At 33.2% G+C, this 26,937-nt stretch overlaps 3 protein-coding genes across 4 annotated transcripts; all 3 read left to right on the top strand.

Moving 5' to 3' along the window:
• The first annotated feature begins 1,253 nt into the window (after positions 1 to 1,253).
• On the top strand, positions 1,254 to 2,208 carry LOC25482993 (telomere repeat-binding factor 2). Its single transcript, XM_013611617.3, has one exon. It carries the CDS (start codon positions 1,612 to 1,614, stop codon positions 2,206 to 2,208), a length of 597 nt encoding a protein of 198 aa, XP_013467071.1. The 5' UTR covers positions 1,254 to 1,611.
• A 4,008-nt stretch (positions 2,209 to 6,216) lies between these two features.
• Positions 6,217 to 9,761, top strand: LOC25482991 (multiple organellar RNA editing factor 2, chloroplastic). Its single transcript, XM_013611615.3, has 4 exons — positions 6,217 to 6,668; positions 7,734 to 7,831; positions 7,927 to 7,992; positions 9,298 to 9,761. Exons 1-4 carry the CDS (start codon positions 6,322 to 6,324, stop codon positions 9,438 to 9,440), a joined length of 654 nt encoding a protein of 217 aa, XP_013467069.1. The 5' UTR covers positions 6,217 to 6,321; the 3' UTR covers positions 9,441 to 9,761.
• Positions 9,762 to 13,943: 4,182 nt separating this feature from the next.
• Positions 13,944 to 25,589, top strand: LOC25482990 (uncharacterized). Of its 2 annotated transcripts, none has more exons than XM_013611613.3 (10): positions 13,944 to 14,125; positions 16,538 to 18,502; positions 18,591 to 18,728; positions 20,039 to 20,110; positions 21,776 to 21,817; positions 21,965 to 22,051; positions 23,314 to 23,421; positions 23,551 to 23,643; positions 24,170 to 24,249; positions 24,333 to 25,589. In XM_013611613.3, the coding sequence occupies exons 2-10, from the start codon at positions 16,538 to 16,540 to the stop codon at positions 25,075 to 25,077; spliced, it is 3,330 nt and encodes a 1,109-aa protein (XP_013467067.1). In that variant the 5' UTR covers positions 13,944 to 14,125; the 3' UTR covers positions 25,078 to 25,589. The 2 variants fall into 2 exon arrangements, with proteins under 2 accessions (XP_013467067.1, XP_013467066.1); XM_013611612.3 differs by having other exon boundaries at positions 13,945 to 14,125; positions 16,546 to 18,502.
• The last annotated feature ends 1,348 nt before the right edge of the window (positions 25,590 to 26,937 follow it).

The raw sequence follows: 26,937 nt of genomic DNA, 5'->3' as shown, positions 1-26,937 counted from the left end.
ACACCGCAACCAAGTATTTTCATTGTTTCCAGAAGCTAGTGATGATATAAACTCAGTTGCATTTGGCTCACAATGCATGCACGATTCACCAAAATATTAAAAAATATGAATCAAACATTGTAAAATCTGAAAGTGAGACCAATGAGTCAAATATATTTAAAATAAACCTCGAATACATGATAAAGTTTTCAACTTACTTTGCTACCAGCTTTAATATGCTAACTGGTTCCTTTACTCTCATCTGAAAGTGAAACCAATGAGTCAAATATATTTAATTTGATGAACAAATGAATCAAATACAAATAAAAAAAGGAAAACAAAGAGATGGTTTTACAACTATATATACAACCATACACATGGATTTGAGCTCAAACAAATTTTGATTCTCAAATTTCTCACTCTCAAAATCGACAACCAGAACAGCAAAAAAAAAAGAAAAAGAGTGAAAAGTGAAATACCTGAAGAGGGAAAAAACATGTCAAAGTATCACTTCTCATCAAAGTCTCACTCTCTACCATCTTCAATATATGATCTCAAATCTCGACATGCCACAATCCCTAAAATAAGAAAAAAACAATAACACATATTTCATAAATAAAAAATGAAACCCGTCAAAGTTAATAAAATTCATAAATCACAATAAAAAAACGAAAAAGATGAAAGAAATTGTGGAGGGACATTTTTGGGGAAATGAGTGGAAGGAGGAGGAAGAAGAAGATAATAGTAAAGGTAGAGTTGAAGTTGAAAGAGAGAATATTGATTTTAATGTGCTATCAGCCTTGGTAATACACAGTCGCACACTATATTCAGTTGAAGATGTAGAGAATAGGCTGCATGGGAATTTGATTAATGGAAAGTAGGTTTAACATTAATTCTATGGAAGATGGAAAAGTTTTTTTTTTTAAACGTGGGGCAATTAGTTGTAGTTTGAGAGAGAAATTTCAAATTCAAACACAGACATATATATATAGCACATGCAGATATGGGCATGGGAAAGAGCTGACGGTGGAAGCTATTAAATGCCATAATAAGATAACCATATTTACATGCATCGGCTGACTTCAAGATCTGTGGGAGGCAAATTTTGAATTTAAAATTAGAGTGATGATTAGGATAAGCACTTGGAAGAATTTAATGCTTGTAGGATGGAGGGAAAATACTAGGTTAAAATTAGGGTTACTAATAGCTTGACCAAACAAACTTTAGTAAGAAAGATTAGAGTGTCCCGATTGCCAATGATTATATGCTAAATTTTATCTATTCTTATGCCAAGTATAATAGAAACATTCTATCAATTTCTTCTTTAATTTTCGACCCTTTTCGTCCAATTCAGCTCAATTTTATGTCATCAGATAAATAACATGACCAATTGTGTGGTAGCTGCATATTTATGAGTTGATCTCTAGTAATATCCAATTGAAGTTAATTTAGCTATTCAGATTGCGGACTTGTTTTAATGGGTGCTCTAAAGCTTTTGTGTTGTTTATTATTGTAAAAATTAATTAACTAAAAAAGGTCTCTAATTTTGTTATTTTTAGTTTTCAAATAGCCTCGTTTCAAGTTTCACTTTAAGCCTCGAAATTTGTTGGACCGACGACCTTGCCTTTTTCAATGGGTGCTCCTAAGCAAAAATGGACCGGAGAAGAAGAGGCAGCTCTAAAAGCCGGAGTACTCAAACACGGAGCTGGAAAATGGCGCATCATACTTAAAGACCCAGAATTCAACATCATTTTGTGTAATCGCTCAAATGTAGACCTCAAGGACAAATGGAGGAACTTAACTATGACGACAACATCGAGATCAAGGAAGAAGACAGAAAACATTTTGTTTCTACCTCCACCTAAAGTTGAAAATAATAACCAAGATTCGAGTGGAATATCAAGACTGGATCATGGGATTGCGTCAACTTCAACAAAAATACGCGAGGAAACAAGAAATGATTCTCCAAAAGCAACCGAGAGAAATGATGATGTCAACTTCCTTTCAAAATACGAAGAAATCAATGAAGAGATTTTTAAAATGATGAAGGGTCTCACACCTGAACAGGCGGTAGAAGTAACTGCAAAAGCAATGGAGGAGGCAGAAGCTGCCCTGACTAAGGCTGATGAAGCAACTAAGGAGGCAGAGGTTGCTGAAGATGAAGCAGAGGCTGCACGATTGTTTGCAAAAGCAGAAATGAAGAAAGCACTAAAAATGCTCAAGATTTAATATTGATTTGTATAATTTAGGCCTCTGCATGGTTCACATGAGCAAAGCATTTATATTTGCTGTTTTTATAGGTTATTATATATATATATTTTTTTTTTATAGCAATATTATAGTCCCTTCCCTCCCGTCCTTATTATATGAAACAATTGAATTTTTAGGTTTATTGTATAAGTGATGTATCTAGTCTATATTTACAACAAGATACATTAATTACTCAATGAATCTAAAAAATCAAAAGTTTCTTATAATAAGGACCGGAGGGAGTATTAACATTTGGATGATAATTTAGGTTGTTATGTACTCCTAGAGCTGTCAATACGGGCCGGTCCGAAAAAAAAGGTAGGGCTTGGGCCTAAAAATGGCAGCCCGAATTTAAACAGGGCTTTTTGGCCCGGCCCGATAAAGTCCGAAGCCCGTTAGGGCCGGCCCTAAACGGGCCGGGCCGCCCGTTTCGTCTCTAAATAATAGTCGTTTAAGGTTGATGCACAGTTATTAAGAAAAATGATTAATTGTGTTGATTTTGATGGTAAAATTAATATCATTTACTAAAACACCCTTATTAATTGTAGTTAGTGGAGTAGTTAAGTTGGATGAAGTTCAATAAATAAGGGTATTAAATGCTGCATTGATATTCTAAAGTGACAATTATTTTGAGAGAAAAAAATAGATAAAAAGACAATTATTGTGAGACAGAGGGAGTATTTAATTACCGTGCATAATTTTGTCTTAGAAATTTGATCCAAGAAACATTTTTGTCACTAGTCATAAATAGTTTATTACTCCATCCGTTTCAAAATGAGTGTCACTTTAGCAAAAAAAAAAATTGTTTTAAAATGAATGTCACTTTATATTTCCAATACAACTTTAATTTTCTTCTTCCAACTTTACTCTCAATAAATACTCAAACTTTTCTCTCACATAATTTTCAATAGAACTTTAAGTTTATCTTTTTCTTATAAAGTACATGGTAGTTTATTTAAAGTGTTATGTCTAATGATTATTTAATTTTATTCCTTAATTTGTGTGCAATTGGCTAAAACAACACTTATTTTGAAATAGAGTGAGTACTATCTTTTTTTTTTGACAAAATAAAAGATATTCATTCATTCAAATTGAAAGAGTACATCGATATAATGCAAATTCGCTAAAAACAAGAAGGATGAATATGTGAGCCTGCTCACAACATCAATGTTAATAGCATAAAACGGCAACATACAATTGCCTACACATATGACTATTTTTAAATCTTCGGAATAACCATGTTTTTGGATCTGCAACGTGGATGACGCCAAAGTCATTGATTGAATCTGCACCGGATCGAAGCTGATCTGACAATCTGAACCAATCAAATACCTGAGAGAAACAACAAAACAAACAACGTCGCCCAAAGACGATGAACAACCAACGTCACACAAAGACGACGAAATCACAAAATAAAAAACGAAATAGATGTGAAAATCACTTATTTCAATAAAAGGGAAAGAGAAAAACGAGTTAGAAAGGGTACTATCTATTAACATTTTGTTACAATATTTTTAATGAAAGACATAGACAATCTGGCGAGGGTACATAATCAGCAGGGCTATCCCTTTGGCCTCGTCTCATGGTATGCTTGTTCCCATGAGTTATTGCAGTGGGGTTCGGGTTCCAACGCATGTTAGTGAAGAAAAGGCGAATGGTAGATAATGTTTTTTTTAGGGTTCTTGGAAAAAAATGCGATGAAAATCTTGATTTCTCGCAGAATTTACAACTCCTTGCGGTAATTTCATATGGGTTTTGATTTCAGCATTCAATAACAAGGAATTTGGACTAGGTTTAAAGGTCAAGTCAGTCAAAGGACAAATCAGTTTAGAAATTTCATGGATTAAGGTCCACTAATAAGTTTGTGAGTATCTTCTATTTTTGTGAATTTACTAATAGATTTGTGTAAGCAGAATAAAAAAAGTTCATTGTTGATAGTTGATTTGGATAATATTTAAGAGATGGCAACTTAGTGATAAATGTTGTTTGACATTGTAACAGTAAAAAATAGAGTTTAAAATTCAAAATTATAGCGTTATATAGGTTCTAAGCACGTCTCTTTTTATATAGGTTTCAAAAAATGAATCAAATGTTTTAGCATGATATCCGTGCATACGGATGGGTTAGCGTATTGCGCTCTTTTTTGGAAGCAAGTCGCAATTGCATAGAAATTATAAAAAATAGATCTCCGTAGGTATATGATTAAAAATATAGACCTATGTACAAAAAATTATTTATGCATTAAATATGAGTAAAAATATAGACATGTATATAAATTTTAAAAAAACCGGTCCCCGTATTTATTTTGGTGACCAAACTGAATTCTATAATACTTTGGGGATAGGCCAAACCCAATTAGAAAACAAACCTATAATTCTACCACTTTAGACCAATCTTTTTTGAAAGACTTTTAACCAATTTTGTTAAAGTTACTTTTAACTAAAATCAATATGACCCGCAAAATCAAACATATATCTTTAAGGACACTTCACGCTTGTTAAGACTTCCAATGTAGTGACGTCTACATTTCTTCAAAGGTATTAGCGGACCTTAAAGTTTAAGATGTGTCTTTTTAGCATCTTGCAATAGCAAATCACATAGTTTGTTGCAAGAATGAATCTAGAATGTCAATTTACAATCCAACAGCTACGAATGCATAATACAGATCTAAACCATTTCACACAATGTTGATTTCGACCCTTCAATTAAAATTGATGGTCAAAATCAATTATTATTGTATAAATGCAATAGTTTGAATATCCAACTTAACTAACATCCTAATTTAAAGATGTTATCTGACTCGAGAGATTAACCGTATCCACGATGTCTTTTTATCTCGAGAATTGTTGTTGACACATATGCATTGGCTGTGTCACACTAGTAATTTACTAAAATGCCCTTCGACAGTTAACTGCCGAATTATGGAACCGGCTGCAGTTAACTACCGAGGAAAACTGAAAACTTTGGTAGTCAACTGTTGAGGAAACCTCAAACCTGATTTTATTATTATTATTTTTTTTGATAAAAACCATAAATTATCAACGTTTTATGCATACGTGTGTGTGAAACTTAACCATTGACTTTTCTGCCTAATTAAACATTTCTTAATATATAAACAAAAACGTTTTGCTTATCAATGTTTTTTATTCGCAATTAAACATTTTCTTATATCACCACAAAAAAAAAAAAACACTTTCTTATATAGCAAATAAACATGTTAGGTGTACTTTAAATTTTAAAGAGGATATTTTTATTATATAAAGATGACACATGTGATATTATAATTGGTTTAAATAATAAAAGGTGACGATGTAACCAAAAAAAAATTGGTTAACATAGTATGTAAAATTATTGAGGAACGAAAGAATAGTTATGCTAAATTGAAAATATAAACGTGCTATCACATATTTTTTTATGTAAATCGAAACAAAAAAAATCAAATTGCCGTTCTATATGGACATTATTCACTTGCACGATCACCCAAATCTACAAACAACAATTAAAGAAATAAATAAATAAGGATTGCCTTGCATAATATTTGTGTACATTTTTATGGCATGGTGAAACAATTAATGTTCTTAGAATTAGAAGGTGACACATGTACTTTTGAAAAAAAATAAGGCATTTGTTTATAATAGAGATAGAGATATATTGTTCAAGATTAAGAATATTTTTTTATTACCTTTCAAAAAAAAGAATATTTTTTATTACCTTAAATAATGATAGACATCAATGAAATTAATTACAAATAAATACAAATATTCTCTTTTTAAAGAATTAAATTTAATTAAGGAAAAACTTAGATGTATTTCCTTATTTAATTTCAGACTCGAAATTTCTCGGCAGTTAACTGCCGAAGTTTTCCTCGACAGTTAATTACAGCTGATTTTCTAAAACTTCAGCGGTTAACTGCAGAAGAGAATTTGGGTAAATTACTCGGAACCAGCAGTTATCTTTTATCTCGGACAAACCTTATGTTTCGTTTAAAATAAATTTATCATCGCCACATTTTTTCACAATTCCAAAACCAAAACCCTGAAATCTCGTAAACCTCATCTTCTTCCTCCTCCGTACACGACGGTTACCATCACCATGGCAAAACTACTTTCTCTCTCTACCCTCCCTTCCTCTCTCCTCCTCCCTCCCAACCGCCTCCTCTCATCCTCCACCCGCCGCCCCTCTCAAGTAACTCCGTCCTCTTCCTTCCGCTTCACCACCGTCCAATGCCGAGTCAACCGTGCCGGAAACTCCACCTACTCCCCACTGAACTCAGGAAACTCGAACTTCAGCGAGCGTCCGCCTACGGATATGGCTCCGCTGTTTCCAGGGTGTGATTATGAACATTGGCTTATTGTTATGGATAAACCTGGTGGTGAAGGTGCTTCGAAACAGCAAATGATTGATTGCTATGTTCAAACTCTCGCTAAGGTTCTTGGAAGGTACTCTTTCACAAATATGTTTAAGTTATTTGATTTTGTTCTTAATGTTTTTGTCTTAATTTCATTTAGTTTGAAGAATTGAAAAAATTAATCTTTTTTATTTTGTGTTGTAATTAGTTTTGGTTAATTAGTTTTTTCCCTTCAATTTTGTTTGGATGGTTTAATTAGATTTATGTAAATGGGTGTGTTAGTTTAAGATAGAAAAAATGGAGGTTTTATTTTTGGAGTCAAGACTAGTTTTACTTACCAACATGCGGTTCTTCGAGTGACGAGTATTAAGGGATTCGAGCAACTTCAGCAAGTGATCGGGGGTTCAATCATTGACTTTTATGTATGGAGAAAACTTTGTTCAGATAGCGTCGCCAAGCTCTGGCGCGGTGGTCGTCTGCCTTCTGACACAGTGGAGTGCTCCGGACTGGAGTAGCGGTGATAACGGCTGCAATAGCTGGAGCTCACTGTGGAAGCGGAGCGGCTACTACATGTCTACATCCATGATTGGCCAAATGTGACTGCACCCTTATTTTTAGACTGTTACAAGATTAATTTGGGGTTTCGATGATGAATAAATAGATTTTCATGATGCTTAAACTTTGATTTGAGTTTTGATGTTTTGTTACTATAAGCTTTAGAAAGTGTTTGTTTCCTTGACTTTTGTTGGTATTTACCAGTATGTTTTGCTTAAGACTTGTGCTTTTACTTTTGATTATGAACTTCATGAATTAGATTTTCATGATGCTTACACTTTTATTAGTAGTGTATAATAATTCCTAAATATATCAAATAGCGTCCACTCCGCTATTTGGGATTGACAACTATGATTTGAAGTATGTTATGTGAAGTTTTTTTCTCCTTTTTCTGTGAAGTACTAAGATGAGTCTTGCATTTTTTTTCTGAGACTAGAATAGATGCGTACTCTAATTTTAAATTTTATAGGTTCTTTCCAGATGGTTTTAGCTTGTTGGGTTTTGTTATGTTTTTTTCCTGGAACCATGAAAGCGGTTTTTGATAATGGGGTTGTTGTTACTTGTTAGTTGTCTGAGTTGAATTTTTCTTATTGGTTTTCAGTGAGGAAGAAGCTAAGAAGAAGATTTACAATGTTTCCTGTGAGAGGTACTTTGGATTTGGATGTGAGATTGATGAGGAGACATCTAATAAGCTGGAAGGTCCGTAATGGAAGTGTTTGTGTTAGTTATTGTTTGTGGCTTTGTGCTTCTTTTTGTTGCATTTGTGTTTAATATATTTGTTTCTCTTTAAATAGGGTTGCCTGGAGTTCTGTTTGTTCTCCCAGATTCATATGTTGATCCTGAAAACAAAGACTATGGTGGTGAGAATCTTATGATGCCTTGGTTTAATTCTTGACCATTTGATTTGCTGTCCTTTTGACATTTATTTCATGCATAGCAACTGTTTTTCTTGCAGTACTAGGATAACGAGTTTGGTGATATATTTTTACCTGCCTAAGTTTTCTTGCTAGAATTGAAGTAAAAAACTATTAGGCAGACAATTCTCTATTGTTCCGCGATTCGTTATTTAGTGCAAAATATTGTCAAATAGTTGCTATATTAGCAGCCCTATATCAATGTTGCATAGCAGAACTTGAACAAGCCGCTATTTTCTGCAATTCGCTATTTGAGACACTGGTATAGTCTTTGTATTCTTAACTATATGTATGTGCATTGTCATTTGGTATGATCACAACAATTTCTGTCTACCAAGTAGATTTCAGCTTGTAATGTTGTTCACATCATTATCCGTTGAAAGCTACCCCATAACCATCAAATTGTAATGAGAAAGTTTTCCTTTTCTCTCCAGTCCATTTTGGCAAAGCTAATAGCTCATTCCGGGTAATGTCCAGCTTTGAATGTTAATGGACTGATAAATATTTTCCCTCCTATCTTGTTCTGTTGCCTCATCAAACCAGATAACATTCCTCTGCAATAAATCCGTAATTAGGCATATTCTTTTTTCTGTTTACGTGATTTCTTTCTACAAATGTAAAATTTCCCGGTTCAACATTATGTTCATGTTCGATGATGTTATTTGGGTTGTTCTGCTCTTCAATTCATACCTACTTGATTTTTCAGGTTTTCTTCATTTTCATTATCATTTAATAATACCCATGGCTTGCATTTTGTTGTAGATAAATAGATCTTGCATGATTATTACTCTTCCTATCTTTCTTCTATCGTCAGTAGCCGATATTAGCCAAGTTAATAACTCTTGCTGAGTAATGTTTACTTGTCTAGCTTTGAATGTTAACGGACTTTGCCTAAATTTTCTTTCTCTCCGCCCCTGATCTATTGCTTCATAAGTGGAATTGCTGCAGAATCATTGGATGTGATACACCTGTGACATGTACTCATAATCACTCCTTCATCAGGCCAATAGTGTTTGTTTGGTTTGATTAGTCAGAAGTCCGACACAATTATGTATCTGTAAACAGTCCAAACCTCATAATAGGTTATATATACTCTTCGCTGCTGATGTTATTTATATTTTGTTTCATTGCAACCGTACCATAGTTGAGTTCTGAATATATAAAGATTGATTCTTCTATTAGAAATGGTTTTGTTTTCCTGTTGCATGACTAAGGTTTTGATGATATCTCTATCCCTTTGTATTGGTGCAGCTGAATTATTTGTAAATGGAGAGATTGTCCAGAGGTCACCTGAAAGACAGAAAAGGGTGGAACCACAGCCACAGAGGCATCAGGACAGACCAAGATACAACGATAGAACAAGGTATGTCCGACGCAAAGAAAACACACGATGAAGTAGATTTTGATAACAAGAAAGGGACAAAGAGAAAGAGGGCCAGAGGGGGAGAGAGAGAGATATGCTTTGAAAGAGTGAAGGCTGCACTATTATAGTCCATCAGTCTCTGCATGCCTATAACGTAGTTGTTCAATGTTCTATTGGTAAATAGATATGTTTGTGGTTAAACCAATGAATGTAGACTTTATTATGCTATCCAATGTCTTGTTCTTTATCATTTTTCTTACAAAAAGTGAATAGCATAAAATATGTGTGTATGACTTGTTGTTTTTGTTGAGATATTAGTTATTGATTTATAGGATCGCAGTCCTATTTACAATTTGCATGATACCTCTCATTTATATAATACTTAACAGTCCTTGTTATCGGTAAGAGAGAATATTCAGATTCAAGTTGGACGGGTTGCAAATTGCCAGGAAAATTGATCTTCTTCCATTCAAAAAAATTTCATTCTCTTATCTTAACGGGAGTTAACTCATGCTTGGCATTTTTTTCAGCGAGTTAACTCACGTTGAAAAATGTCGAGCGTGAGTTAACTCCTCTTGAGGTAAGAGAATGATCAATTTTGAAGGGGAGAAGAGTAATTTTCATCAATAGGGACCCATTTGGGTCTTTAGTAAAAAAACCTACAAATCAACAAATAAAATATACAATACTAGACCATTGACCCATGCTAACGCACGGGTCATTTTAAGAAGTAAATATTCATGTAAAAATAAAACAATGTAGTTCGCTTGAATGTTAAAATTTTCGTGAATCAAAGCATAATGTCAATTACGATAGACTTTGTTATTGTTCCATAATTCTAAGACGCAGTTTATGTTACTTTAACATAACATATAATTTTAAAAGGGAAACTGAAGTTCGTTGACATGCAAATAGTTTCAATAAGTAAGAAAATGAATAGTACACAAAAAAGTCATACACATTACGGAAAACTTCTTTGTACACCACATTTGATGCAACATTGGTATAATCGCCGTCCTCGTCATTAATCAATATTTTTAAACCACCCCTCGAACAATACGTGTGAGTAAGATATGATGGTTGAACAATAAAGAGTATTACTTATCACGATAAGCACAAAATAGTGGAACAAAATTAGGAAATGCACAACATTTTAGGATAAAGATTAATATGAATAAAATGAAATTAATATTTTTGATGAGGCATTTTTTTTACTTCAGAATTGGCATGTAAATAGGGAGGGCGCATAACAAATGGATGCACTTGAAGTGGAATAAATTTAGGAAATGCCCAACATTTTAGGATAAAGATAAATACAAATAATATGAAAGTAATATTCTTGATGGGGCAGTATGTTTGACTTAATAATTGACTTGTAAATAGGGTTTAGGGGCGCAGAACAAATGATTAAGATAGTTGACTCGGGTGAAATGTAGTAGTTACTTGAATGAGAAGAATTAGGATTTTTAGTTTGTTTCCACCCAAAACATATTTTAGAGATGTGGATGAAATCTCTTATTTATTTGAATGAGAGAAATTAGGATTTTAGTTTGTTTCCACCAAAAAGTTACTTTAGAGATGTGGATGAAATCTCTTAGTTACTTGAATGAGAGAAATTAAGATTAGGATTTTAGTTTGTTTCCAGCTAAAAAATATTTTAGAGATGTGGATGACATCTTTAGTAGTTACTTGAATGAGAGAAATTAAGATTTTTAGTTTGTATCCACCCAAAACATATTTTAGAGATGTGGATGAAATCCCGTAATTATTTGAATGAGATAAATAAGGATTTTAGTTTGTTTCCACCAAAAAGTTACTTTAGAGATGTGGATGAAATTTCTTAGTTACTTGAATGAGAGAAATTAGGATTAGGATTTTAGTTTGATTCCACCCAAAACATATTTTAGAGATTAGGATTAGTAATTGCTAGTAATAATGTTACTAAAAGTGTCACCAAAAGGTAGTAATTGTTACTAATAATGTTACCAAAAGCTATGCTAATAAAATGCTTCAATAAGACAACAATGCTATTAAATATAGTTTGAGGAGCACAAACACAAATATATAAATCAAAAACCAAAGCAAGCAAGGCTAAATTATTTATGAAATTCAAGGGACATTTGCTAAATTCAAAGACAAAAAAAATAGATGCTTCCAAAACTCTAAGAAACTAAAACTTAAAATTCAAAGTGGAAAGGTGTTGCACAATTTATCTAAACATGGACTAATTGTAAATAACATCAAGGTATATGGTATCACGTGACCCAACCATCAGAGCACCCCCTTTGATCTTCACACCTACACGAAAGTTGCTTGCAAATTCATCTTGTCCAGAAGGAAATGCATAGGAGGATCAAAAACCGGGTAGGGGATACTCTTGTGAAACCTATCAGTCAACTGTATATCAAACTATCCGTCACCAACAAAAACCAAGGTAATCCAGGCACCAAGATCGATTCCGTAAAAGTCAAGAATCGCTTTCCGTCCCTTTGTGAGAAAAAATGCTCTGTTTACTTTGTCGACCAATACTTCAAACTTGTTGGACTTAGGATCAGTCAATATTGCATAGCGCCCAATTTGATCTCCAAAATCACCGCCAAACATGTTTGGCAAGCATACTGCACCCTAAAAAAATAACAAACAAAAACATCACAAACGTTGATAAAATAGAATGCAAATAATTAAGAATAGGTATATTTCGCAAAAAACACATACATCATCAATGTCATATTCAACGATATATGATATGTATTTCAGTCTCAGCTTGTTGATTGCTTTGTCAAGATCGGAAAGAGTGTTTTTCACCAACGGACCTACAAAATATTAAAAGGGATTGAAAGATTGATTTATACTATACAACAGCGAGGAATAAGAACAAAAGTCTATATATTTAGTATAAACCAGAGTGGAATGAAGATATGGTTACCAGTGAGGCAGTGGTATGACAGCAAAGTCTGAATGTTTATGGAAGCCATGTTGATTAAGAAATTTCGGTTTAAGAGAAAAGTATGGTTTTAGAAAGAGATTTCGGTTTAGGAGAAAGGATTAAAATATATTGGTGAGGGTTTGGAGGAGGGGAGTTAGGAGATATGGTTTATGGAAATCAATTAGATAGGTTTTAGGAGGAGTGAAGTTAGGAAATCATGGTTAGGGTTTGGAGGAGGGGAATTAGGAAATATGGTTAGGTTTTGAAGGAGAGAAAAGTTTCTAAAATATTAGGTTAAAATTAGGGAGGAGGGGAGTTATGAGATATGGTTTATGGAAATCAATTAGATAGGTTTTAGGAGGAGTGAAGTTAGGAAATCATAGTTAGGGTTTGGAGGAGGAGAATTAGGAAATATGGTTAGGTTTTGAAGGAGGGAAAATTTGCTAAAATATTAGGTTAAAATATTAGGTTAAAATTAGGGCAACAAAACTTTGTTTAGGAATAAGAAGATATCTTGCAATACTCAAATGGGTAACAAATTTTTTAATCTGGCAACAAATATAAAACAAGATTAAAAATATAAAAAAAAGTATTTGGTTTTTTTTGTTTTGTTTTTTGAGAAGGCTAAAAGATGATTTTCTTTTGATATGATAACCAATCACAAAAGAGACAAATTGATCTTTCACAAAAATGAAAAATTAATCCATTTGTGTTTAGATTAAAGGTGTTATCTCATATGTTTGCCTTCATGGGTTCTTATGGATAAGAATGACAATTATTGTACAGGTTGTTCATTTGTAAATTATAAATAATGTTGAGGAAGACGACCCTACATAGAAATTTAAATAAGTTACAAGATTAAAAATTTTATGAAATTATTATTAGGGTCATACACTTATATTGTCTCTTAATTTGGTAACATGAAGCATATGCAATATCATCATGATAGTGAAATGATGAACTGAATTAAAACATTGTACATCAACCTAAAAATTCTTAAAAAACATTTTTTTTACACTAGAAATCCAGTTTTTAAATGGAGGTTAAAGTTGGACTAAATTATTTTTCTAAGAGATTAAAAGTTATTTTTTAAAAATACATTTAGTTCCGACAAAATTTTTGAAACTCAGTTTGGTTACAATAAAAATATGCAACTTTTATTCCTTCACAAAATTAAATAGGGACATTTTTATTCAACCTCAATTTGATTTCTTTGTTAGCATCTAATCTACTCACTGTATTGACTTTATGTGATCAAATTAAAAGACAATATAATTTCTCGCAATAATTAAGAGTTCGATTACACAACTTTCAAAACAGTTTTGCTATATTTAATTTTTTAATTAAATGTTCATAATAAAAAATAGACAATTTAGTCGCTATTCAAAATTTATTCTTAGAAAATGTATGAACAATCATTGAAACATGTTTAACATAGTTGTTATGTGATTTCTAATTCTATACCGTCTCAAATTAATAGCTTTTGACTCTTTTTTTTTTTTGAGGGAACTCTTTTGTAATGGACTAAATTGTTCATTTTTATTTATTTATTTATTAATAACTTTTTTACATTCAAAGTGTAAATAAATTTTATTTTTTCAGAAATTTGAAAATTGTTTCTATTTTTTACACTGGCGGTGATAAAAATGTGTCTTTCACACCATTTTCTTTTCTACAAGTCTCTCCATTGAAACGAAGAGGTGAACTATTCTGCTCGCTCTACGCCGAAGCTCTTCTCATCTTCTTCGCCGCTGCTACCACCGTCACCATACTCCTCATTCTCTCTCCAGGTTCTCTCTCTCTCTCTCTCTCTGCAATGTTAGGTTTTTCTATTTCATCGATAAACTCAAGCACCTTAGGTTTAGGGTTTATAATTCGAAAGTATCACGCATTTTACATGAAAAACGAAAACCCTAGTTTAACAGTTTGAGGATTCAATTTAGCATATGAGTATAATAGTTTAGGTAATTCAATACAGAATTGTAAACAAATGATTCTGTAACTTCGATTTCTAAATGAAAACTACTAGCAGTTTGTCTGTGGTTGAAGAACATTGCAGATTGATTAAAAAAAGGATGAAATGATACTGAAGAAATTAGTGTTATACGTGATTTTTTTATGTTTTATTGTGAAGATGATGACGATAATAATTGTTTGGATATTAAGCTTATTTAGAGCTTATAGCACAAGAGCTTATCATACTATTTCTATAGCAAATGATAAAGTTAAGTTAAATTGTTTTCGTGTATAAGATATAAGCTGTTTTAGTTAACTATCTTGGAGAACTTATAAAAATGAGCTGAAAATAACTTATAAGCAATGTCATATGCTGATTTTATAAGTTCTCTCAAACAGTGTCGCAAAGATAAGATTAAACAAGCCATTACAAACATTCCCCAAGTCTATCCAGCAAGGGTCCTCTCTATTTTTTTGGCCCGATTTGGATTAACAACTTAATTAGGTGCTTAAGTACAAGCTATTTCTATAACAAAATATAAAATAAAGTTAAATTGTTTTCGTATAAGCTACAAGCTCTGCCAGAGAGCTTATGACAATAAGCTGAAAACAATTTATGGACATGTCATAAGGTGATTCCATAAGCTCAAAGAAATGCTCTCCCAAACACTCTTGTAAATGCTTAAGTAGATAATCTCAAATAAGCTAAGCAAATTCAGGCCCTTAGTATGCTAAACACTTCCCTCTCTTATGGTTCAACCTTGACAACTATATTTTTACCTATGTCTTCAACATCCTTACTCAACATAGACAATACCTAAGTGTGTTTCCGGCTTGAATTGGCAACATATGGACATTTGGTGAGAAACAACAATTTCCTGCCTCTCACTAAATATAGTAGTAAAATGTGTGCCAGGGTGGATGAACGTGGAAACAGGCCAAGAAAGAAAATAAATATTAAACTAGTTAAAGAAAAAAGCCTTGGAATAGCGTGGCATAATGTTTATTTGGAAGTAAAACAAAGTATATTAAATGTAAGTTCAACAGTAAATGCACTAGCACGATTAGAAGGTTTTAATAAAGGAGATCATACTATGCCACATGTCACAAATGTTAGATCTCTACTCTCTTGGGTCTAGCATACAAAGTGACGGAGAAAATTGGGGCAGTGTAAATCATAGGATTTAATTGGAGGAAATGGAGGAATGTTTCGCTTGTTATTTTAATGTACAACATAAGGCTTGCAATGCTGCTGCAAGTAGGAGTGCTTGACAGATAAAGATAGAGGAAGACTGATAATCTAAGTGAAACCATTAAAAGGATCTAAATTTAAATCATGTCGCTTGATCCATGTAACTTGTCTCCTCAGGTTGAAAAATCCTTGGCGGTTGTTGCATCGTTATTTATGCAAAGTACTAAATGAAGTGTTTTTCCCCTGAAGTTGAAAAATTTACACTTGTGCAATGTAAGTTTCTACTGTATGATTTCATTCATGCTGAGAAGCTCCACATTGGATGAGATATGTCATGAAAAATCAATTTATAAGTGGTGGACAGTCCTACAAGTCGGTTTTGTAGGGTTGAGTTGGGCCTAACCCATATTCTAAGACGGCTTCACAGCCTATCCATGATTGGATGTGCCACTCACTATCAGGCCACTCAGGTGACGGGTCACACTCCAGATGTTGAGTCCTAGGCATTAGGGATGTGTGTTGAGAAGACCCACGCCGGATGAGATATGACCTGGAAATGTGTTAAAAAGTGGTGGACCGTTCTCATCTTACAACCCGGTTTTGTAGGATTGAGTTAGACCAAACACAAATTTAAGAATTCACATGAAATTAACTTAAGTTAATTAATTGTCTATGTCTATTATGTTTTTTTACATCACTATTGACAAAGTTGTAATCTGGAATTTAGGTTTTCTAATCTCTTAGTTGCTAATTTGTATAACTTCCCTGAGAATGTAGCCATATGACGAACAAATGTTATCTATTGGATTCCTTTTGCTGTTAACCTTTTCTAAATGACATTTTCAGAAGTTGATGAACATATTCTTGAATGGGAACTTCTGTTTTGCATTTAGTTATATAAATTGCTGCATATCAAAACATATTTTGATCAATATCATTTTATTTGCACTGTCTCTTAGTTTCAAAAACTCAACATATATGTTCACCTATGTACACTTTAATCTCTTAGTATGTAAGTGATTAATTTCTGTTGTAATTTGTTACATCATACAAGATGAGCAGACCTGACTGTTTGAAGGAGAAGGACGAAAAAAGTAATTGGCGTTCTGTGGATAATCACGATGAAGATAGTGCAGCCCGCACAAGACCATTTAGTTTTGAAGATATTATGCTTAGAAGAAAAAACAAAGAGTTGCTTGAAAATGTAAAAGGTCCTGCTAAGGAAGTGTGGAATAAATTACCTGAAGGTTCTTTGGAGAAAATTGCTGATCGTATTGAGTCTCCAAGAATCTATAAACATCATAAGATTCCATCCTTTAAAATGGAGAAACATGCTTCAGAGGAATTAGTGAATGCAAGTTCTAGAAAGAAGGTTAAGAGCACCATCGTGACGAAAGATGATTTAATTGAAGGGAGAGATAGAACAAACAATATTTTAGAAACCAAATCAAGTGCTGGATTAAATAATAAAGGCTGGATAACTGAAGAAAAGACAAGAGAAGAGGGGCGTGGTCAGAATAAAGCTGAGAATAAGCATTCAAGAGATTCAGATAACAAGCATAGTTATGCAGTAAAAGATACATCAAAATCTGAAAGGAAAATAAATAAAAAGAACCACAATGAAGAGGAAGAGAATCATAATGAGCATTACACAGAAAGGAAGCACGGCAAAGATAGACATGATGGGGGGAAAATAAAAAGGTTGATGAGCAATGATTTTGAAGAAGTTCCTGAAAAGAAGCATCATAGAGACTCAGATAAGCATATCCATGCAGAGGGTAGAGAAAAATATGGAAGAGAAATCAATAAGGAACCAAGAGCAAAATATGAAAGAGAAATCAAGAGAAAATATCGAAATGATGATGAAACTCAGGACAGGAATGCAATGAGGAAACAAGATATTGCAAAGCATCATAACCCACACATTTATGAGAGGAAGAACAGGCAGGAAAAGGTGAAGCCACATTATGAAGAACCAACCATGAAGAGGAGACGGTCAAGAAGTCGGGAGCGTGAGGATAGAAGAAAGCCCCGTTCTCTTTCACCAAGGGCACACAGAAATACTTATCAAGATGGAGAGCGTAAAGACTTGTCCGTGCCTTCTCTGACTGATAGTTCTAGAAAAAAGCACTCTGATGATAAAAATAGAGTATCAACTAATGGTTCAAGTAGAAGATCAAGAAGTCATGAGCGGGAGGATAGAAGAAGGTCTACTTCTATTTCACCAAGGGCACACAGAAAAGCTTATCAAGATGGAGAACGTAAAGACTTGTCCATGCTTTCTCTGACAGATAGTTCTAGAAAAAAACACTCTGATGATAAAAATAGATTATCAACTAATGGTTCAAGTAGAAGGTCAAGAAGTCGGGAGCGTGAGGATAGAAGGAGGTCCCCCTCTTTTTCACCAAGGGCACATAGAAAGACTTATCAGGATGGAGAGCGCAAAAACTTGTCTATGCTTTCTCTGTCAGATAGTTCTAGAAAAAAGCATTCTGATGATAAAACTAGAGTATCAACTAATGATTCAAGTAGCCACCATCGACGATATCGACATAGTAGCCCTGCTAGTGGACTTGGTGGCTATTCACCAAGGAAGAGGAAAAGCGAAATTGATAAAAAGACACCTTCACCATCTAAGCATTCTCCAGAGAAGAAACGTCCTGGATGGGATCTTCCTCCTGTAGGGACAGATCCTACTCTAGCTCCTGTTTCTTCTGGTTTTGAATTATCAAATCATAGTGTGTTGTCCAGCATGCATGATTTGGCTGCTGCTACTTCTCTGAATCCATCCATCGTGAAGCCTCTACCAGTGTCATTTTTTAATGCAGTATCAACAGGGAAGAATGCCAATATTGATTCTGTCCAACTGACACAAGCTACCCGCCCTATGAGAAGGGTTTATCTTGAGAATTTACCAGCTTCTGCCTCTGAGAAAGTTGTGATGGATTGTTTCAATAACCTCTTGCTTTCTTCCGGTGTAAATCATATCCAACAAACTCGGCCATGTATCAGCTGCATTGTAAGTTTGTAGCACAAAATATGAAATTTAGTTTTTCCCCCAATGAACCAACGAGTTTGAATTGTTTGTTGCATATTTTCGCTTGCAGGTGCATAAAGATAGGGGCCAAGCGCTTGTGGAATTCCTTACAGCTGAGGATGCATCAGCTGCTCTTTCTTTTGATGGCAGTAAACTATTTGGCTCTACAGTGAAAATTAAACGTCCCAAAGACTATGTTGAATTTGCAGTAAGAATGAGAATCTAATATATCCCTTTATTCTTTTATCTATGTCTTATCTTATTGACACAATAACTATTAAAAGTATTTCATATTTTTCCCTTAAAATTCATTTTTATTTTTTTATAAATACTACATACTATTATTTTCACTACTAAAATTTAATTTTCTCAAAAAAACTTAGCAGGCATTCATAAGGAATTTTTGAATAAAATTGTCTGACGACTTACTTTTCTTATTTATTGGTGCAATAGTTTGGCAAATCGTTTATGATCTTAACTGGAAATCAGTTTGTATGTTGATGTAATGATGGTGGTGATGTTTCTATATGAAATTGCTGATTTTCACTTATCATTCTCATGGATTCCATTCTTCCGTGTTTTCTTGTTTATATATGTAGTTTCTTTAATTTATGATATGATCAATCTGCGATGTTGTTTTAAAATAGATAATTAATCATTTAATATGTACTTGTGGATTCTCCCGAATGATATTTTTATTATTGATGCGAAAAGAATTTGCCCCTATTAAAGGGAAATGAAATATATAAAGTTCTATCTGTTTGACTTAATTTCTATGTTTATGTAACATTAGTATGACTTCTTCTATCACAATTTAAACTACTCTATCATTGAACAATACCGACACAAACTTGTGAAGGGAAGGCTTAAAAATCTGGTTCATGAAGGCTTAAAAGGTTGCTGGAGCAATTATTAAGCCAAGACATAAAAGGAGGAGCTTTTGATGTATCATGGTTCATGAGTTGCAGAGACAATCTTGAAAATGTCCTCCATTATAACTTGGTGATACCTAAATTTTAAATCTAAGAAAGATACCGCGATCCATATATTTCATGAAGGAACTCATCAACAATAGGAGTATGGAACTTATCATGTTTAGTAAATTAGTAACAAATTAAGTCATTTTTATGATGGATAGGATATTGATTGTATGTACATGCGGAGCAGCTTCTGGAACGAATTAAAATTTCATAAATTTATAATACAGTGTTTACTGTCGTGGGGTGTGTGTGTGTGTGTTGGGGGGGGGGGGGGGGGGGGGTTGGAGGTCCTGGGTTCAAACCCGGATGAAGGAGTAAATATTAATCTAACAACTAATTGCTACATTCTTGTTTCACATGTTACTTTGTTGCTTACATTCTTTATCTTACAGTAAGGTTAATGTTAACTGGTCTCTCTTTTTATTCGATTACTTGAACTTATTTCAGGCTAATGCTATTTTGTAAGCTTTACAATTCTAAGGTATATTGTGGTTATCATCCATGAACAGGTTTTCAGACAATTGCTATTTTCATGCAGACTGATGAACCAGAGAGATCAGTGGAAGTTGCTGCCACAATAAGTGATGTTGTAGTTGATTCCCCATACAAGGTATGCCTGCAAAACTATCTTGAGTTGATAATTTTATATTTATAGGTGCAAGTGTTAAGCAACCGAATGTTGGGCATGTACCTTTCTCTTCTGTGACAGTCTTTCATTAATGGTTGAATTGCCGAACTCTTCATACTACACGGCTTAATCTTTTTGATATGCAGTGGAATGCAAAGTTTCACCACACTAAATGTGTGTTTGTGTATGAATACTGTAAAAGCTATATGCAAATAACATATTTGATTCAGTATATAGTGCCCAAACATCTTTTATATGTGATTCTATATAATTCTAAAATCGTTAAAAAGAGAAACACATAGATATATGAGAAAACCAGAGTCTGCAACTGGACAGGTATATTGCTTTTATATAGCATATACCAAGATTGACATAAAAGTTGTAAGATGCAAGGCATAAGAGCACCATTGTTCTAGTAACCATGAACACTACTCCCCGAGCCAGTTAGTCTGTGTGCACCTTCAGCTTGTTACAAATGTCATAAATCCACATACCTTCATCCCTTCTCATTATTCACCTCCTCTGCTGGCCCAGAGGCCCATTCCAACATATTACTGTGAGAAGGCAGTCTTTGGAGAATATTTTACCTCCATATTCGTCTCCCCTGTCGAATATCAATTTCTTTGTTCCTTGACCTTGCTCTTGTTTTTTCCAGTTGCTTCTATCCTCTTCTTGATCTTGCAGGTGACACATCCAAGAATGCCAAAAAAGTTCTTCATTTATTTTTCGATGCGACACTGGCTTTCCCTCGAAAAGCAGCAGGTCTGACCAATTGTTAGGAACCCGGGAATAGAACTGGAAAGTTGATAGAGAACAATATTTTGTTGAAAGAATGAGAATAGGAGAGAAGACTCTCCTGCAAGGATTTCCACTTCCACAATAGAGTCACCACTCTATTCATTCAATTGCTTACAACTGAGTTTTGTACCTCTCCTCTGTTGTCCACCCATTTATATTTGTAATCTTGTTTAACCAACCTAGAACCAACCATCCTTTTTAATCCTAACTACTTGTAACTACCCTTCATTCATAATCCTAACATGATTCGTCATTTATAAGTAACTAACAGACACGTAGTTATAATAACAGGAAAGGTAGTCGAAATCGAGATTTTCTCAAATCAGAGAGGGGAAATAAAATTGTAAATCATACTAAATCATACTAATCACCCGTCTTTAAAATGAATGTAACATTTTCTGATTTTTCATTGAGAATTAATCCTCATAAATTAGGGGACCATCTTGGTCAACAAGTTTTATTTCCTTTGTTGTGGTTATTTGCCAATGGGCTTACTGCAAACACTCTGTTCCTTCATTAACTACCTTCTTAGCTGTAATTAGGACTAGCATCAAAGTTTTAATTGTGGACTGTTTTGTTTAACTAAAGCAGTTTTTCTCGATAAACATGTTTTTAGGTTAAAATATCTCATTAGCCTGTTATGTTGACTTTTTCGGTTATTGTTTCCTTACTTCATAGCTTCAGCCTTCAACTGTATTCCGTGTTTTTACTTTTAACAAGGACACCCATTCATATTGTTTAATTTTTCTGATCTGGGTAGTCTTGCTAATTATAATCATGTGTCTTTTTCTCTATTTTTTTGGTTAATTAATTGTTTATCTGCTGATTGTGTCTTATTTGTTGTGGCAGATTTTCATTGGTGGAATTTCAAATCACATTTCTTCGGAGATGGTAATTATTAAGACATAAAAATTCCGTCATTTAAAAATTTAACCTTGAATATCCTTTAAGATTTATTTATTGTTCTTATAACTTCTCGTAAACAACTCAACTACCTTACCTTTTGTGTGACTAAGGCTTATTTTATCTCTTCTTTAGCTTATGGAGATTGCTGGTGTGTTTGGATTTTTGAAGGCTTACCACTTTGAGGCAAGGGTCAGCAATGGATCATGCGCTTTTGTTGAGGTAAGGTTGCGTTTCTTTCTTCCTTTTCTTCCAGTAATTTTGTATTATTTTCTACACCGCATGTACTGTTTAATACTGTCATCTTATTTTTATTTCAATAGTTTCTACACTGGGAGTACTATGATAGAATAGTTGTGTGTTATTTTCTTATTTTCTTTCTGCCTTTCAATTACTCGTCTTCTGTAAGTAACAGTCGTTAAGATGATATTTCATACATCTGTAGCCTAAGCCAACAGAACGGTCATAGAAAACTCAAATAAAAAACTAGACCATTCCTTTTTATTCAAGAAGACAAACTAGATAGTCAAGAATAACCAACATAAACTTCCGACTTTTGGTTGATTTATCATCTGTGCTGCCAACTTATTGTATGCTTACTTCTGTGTTACACATTTGAACCCACTGTTGAAATTATTTGGTGTTGTCCTTTCAGTTATACAGAGAGGAACGACAGATAATAGCACAATAAAATTATATTGATTTTTGTTTCCGAGTAATGTTCTGAAAATTAAAATACTAGTCCCTGTTTATTCTAATACTAGACTACTAATCTTAATTAAACAAGAGAAAATCGTGATATTGAAGCAAATATATTCTAATACTAGAATAATGATGTGATGAGATATGTTTAATATATTCTAACAATAGTAATTGAGAGGTTCTATGTAGAACTTTTCATAGGAATAACCCATTAGGTGCAAAGGAATTGACCCTTATAAAATGAGGAGTGCACCTTGGAGAAAAGTGTTAAAAATATTGATTGGGAAATCAAGTGAGTAGATTGTAAAAACTTTATTATTTGTTATTCGTGTGTGTATTTCATCACAATCTTGGTCATCAATTTTTCAAAATGAGGGGTGCACCTTGGATAGAGGTGTTATAACTTATAATCATTGATTGGAAAATCGAGTGTGTAAATTTTAACAACTTAATTATTGTTATTCATGTCTATGTATCACAATCTCTGTCGTCAATTTTTCTATCAACTATTATAACTATGTAATTTTCATTTAACATGCATTCTCACTTTAGAGCAGACAAATTCACTTGCAAGTTGCAAAAGTAAAACAACTTAATAAGATTGTGTTTAAAATTTTTGAATTTTGAATTTTCTTCAATTAGTTATCTAGTTTGAGCATTTCCGATGGCTATTTTTTATCTGTTTTGAGGTCTTCATAAAGCTATTATACTTTCTTTTCAACATTTTTCCAATTTGAAAAGCTATTATTCATTCTCTTCTTTTATTTCCCCCCTTTTGCTAGTATGTGGATCACTCTGTTACTATCAAAGCTTGTGCGGGTTTGAATGGTATGAACCTGGGAGGGGAAGTATTAACAGTTGTTCAGGCTATGCCTGATGCATCACCTGTGGTAAGTTCCCCACATGTTCATTTTTATTGTCTCTTTCCAATTCATGGTTGTGATTTCGTACCTTGATATGGCACTTGCTTTGGTGCATTAACTGAATATAGGCACTTTCTAAAATAAAAATATTTCCAGGAAAATGATAGTAAACCACCATCTTATGGCATTCCAGAGCATGCAGAGCCACTGCTCAGAGAGCCAACACAAGTACTGGAGATTAAAAATGTGGTATGAAGTTTTTTATTATTTATGAGGTTATGTTATGTTCTTGTTCAGTCTCAGTAGCATTCTTTCTAATCCCTTTCTACTATTTAAGTCTCTGTTAGCTTATTTTGCATGATACAAATCCAATCATGACTGTAGTGTTAAAGTTATAATTACAACAGAGAAATGTTAGCAAGACTCTATCTTTCGTCTTTCAATACACTATTGAAGAGTGATATTCATTTGAGTCCCACCACATTGAGAATGGGACACACGACTTCAGTGATGTTCACATGAATTTCTCTTTAACAATAGTATACTGAAATTGTGTTAATGGCATTCCTCAGTGTTCTTTAGTTTCAAGCAGAAATAATTGTAGCTGGATTCTGGTTGGATTTAGTATGAAAAAGGGCATTAGACTTGTACAAATTTTTATGAGCCTTTGCTTAATAGTTTCTGGTCAAGCATATGTTTCTTTTTTATATTGTCGTTAGTTAAATTGGATGTTTCAGTGATTACCTTTTGAGTTCTATTTGTTTGATATGAATAGTTCACAGTGGAGTCTCTATCATCTTTATCTGACACGGTAATCGAAGAAATTTTGGAGGATGTACGATTGGAATGTGCAAGGTAATTAAGAATTATACTATTTTTCTCCACAGTTTTCAAAATTTGTGAAGTTGTAAATATCATAAGTCTTTATTTTCTTGCAGATTTGGGACCGTTAAATCAATTCATGTGGCCAGGCATTGCAAGGACAATAATTTAGCAACCAAATCGGAAGAAGTTATAAAGAAAGTGGGTTCCGAAGAACCTACTCCAGACACACACACTGTTACTAATGATGCCGAATCTAGTTTCTCTGAAGAGGCTACTTACTCCAATTCTAAAGGAACAGGTGGAATGGAGTCCCATGGTGACAAAGTGCTAGAAGAAGACAAAGATAATGATGGTACTAGTGTTAATGTTGATAAAAATGCTGAAGTTTTTGATAATACCACATGTCAAGAGCATCTTGTGAGTGATTCAACAGTAATAGATGCTGGCAATGAAGATTTGCCTAGTAGTACCATTCAAGGATGTCCTGATCAGGGGAATACACCTAATGATGATCCAGAGTTACATGATAGCATGATTGCTAACGATATTGATGTTGAAAAGACAGTGATTGGCAATACGGACTCAGAAAACATGGTTTATCCACTTCAGGAAGGCTTTTCTGAATGTGATGCCAGTTTAGAATTAGTTGGTAACAGAAAGGACATTAAGGAAGAAGATGAGGAGGAAGATGATACTTATAATCATGTATTTGAAGAAGGTTCCGTTCTTGTTGAGTACGCAAGATCTGAAGCATGTCGATCTGCAGCTCATTGTATGCATAGACGTCTCTTTGACGGCAGATTGGTGTCAGTTCAGTATGTTGCTCTGAGTCTATACAGAGAAAGGTTTACAAAATGAGCAATTCAAATTGAGTGGCTACTCTTGGTTATACGAAGAACATAAAAAGTGTTATGTGATTGTGCAAGAACAGGTTAATTGGTCTGATTGGCTATATCAGCATGCTTCTTTCATGTAAGATCTGCGAGGAATGTTTTTTTTTTTAAAAATTGAATATTTAGAGAGGGAAAAAGCATGATTGATCAATGCCAATGTGATAAAAATGTAGTAGCATAATCAAGTTTGGAGCTGCAGATGACTTGTGAAGACTTGCACCTAATGTTTTGACTTCAGTTTCACTTTGGCTGGGTAGTCTCATCAGTTATACTAGTTGGAGATATTTGTTATGCAAGGTTTTGTTGCATTATGAACTAGTTGTATCATCAGGTAGTTTTAGATGTTACTTAAAAGGGCCATGTATTTTTTTTATAATATTTAGCCAAACGTATAGTCTTTAATTACTAACTTTTTATAATCGTTGATGTGACTTGATTTCTAATATTTTACCTCTCAATATATATTAGGAACGACTATGAGTGAGTTTTTGTTAAATTTACACCACTTTACATCAATTCAAACCGTAGACTTGAGTTCTGTATATTAAATGTACAAATTAGACATCATTTTAATGACCAATACCTTATAAAATATAAGTGAACGTTTCTTTTTCTTTTTTTGACATAAAAATATAAGTGAACGTTAAACTTTTGAGAAGTGAAAATTAATTATATATGATGATTGTTTACATGCGAATGTTTATTGAAACTTTAGTATACATATTCTTTTTTGTGGAAATTTAAAATTTAGTATACATAATTATCGTGTTAATAATATAGTACTATTTTAATGATTACATTTATTAATTTTTATTCTATAAATTTATTAAAAAATAACAAGTATTCAAGGTTTACTTTTTTTATTGTGAAAATTAAGATTTACTCTCAGAATAAATGATTCCCTGTCTTTGTTTGGATGTAAATTTGATATCCTCCGCATGTAATTGCGGATGCAGAGACTAATCTCTCGAGTATTGTAGAAATTAAATGGGCGGCAAATTCTTCCCAAGCGTTTTAACGTTGCTGAATGTCTAAGATTGAATTATAGTCCATAATTTTGTTTAAGTCAGAAGAGATCCGTGTCATCTCATCTAAACATTTTGAGTAATGAAGATAAAGATTCTTAAAGTGGTTAATGCTCAATTTCTTTGACCAGTGCTTTGTTTTATAAACATGAGTGGATGAGTAAGTTATTTACAACACTTTAGATATTTTCCACTGCAAAGCGGTGCTCCTCTTTCACCAAAATCAGTTCTTGAGGTTGAGGCTAGGAAATCTAGTATCAGGCACATAAATACTCCTTTTGCTTCGATTTGTGAGAATGTATTTTTCAATGTTGTCAATTTATGAAACATTATTGTTTCAGTCTCAGCATAAAATAGAATGGGGCATGTTGCAGATTATGGTGGTCTCATATTTTGCTCAGTCCACTCTTTCATATGTTGCAGTCAACCGCATGTCAATTTAGTGAATTAAGATATTAAATAAATCAGACTATTATTGAAAAGGGATAAATTTAGTGATTGATTTGGTTTGTAAAAAATGTCAAAAAGTGACAATTAAAAAGGAATGGAGTGAATAAAATTTGATATTTTAAAAAAAATTATATATTAGTAAAAAAAATATGGTGAAAGTAAATAAGATGAACGGTGCACATTATAAAAATACGACGTGTATTTAAGAATGAACGTTTGTATTAGTTACAATGTTTTATTTTTTCTAATTGATTTTCATCGTTTCCTATTTCTAACACACTAGAAATAAATGAATAAATAAATCAAAAGAACTCCTAGTTAATAAATAACAAAAATAAGATTTTGTTTTT

The sequence above is a fragment of the Medicago truncatula genome, chromosome 1, assembly GCF_003473485.1.
Source record: "Medicago truncatula cultivar Jemalong A17 chromosome 1, MtrunA17r5.0-ANR, whole genome shotgun sequence".
Lineage (NCBI taxonomy): Eukaryota > Viridiplantae > Streptophyta > Magnoliopsida > Fabales > Fabaceae > Medicago > Medicago truncatula.
Note: the sequence above shows the minus strand (reverse complement) of the source record. Positions and strands in the feature narration are given on the sequence as shown.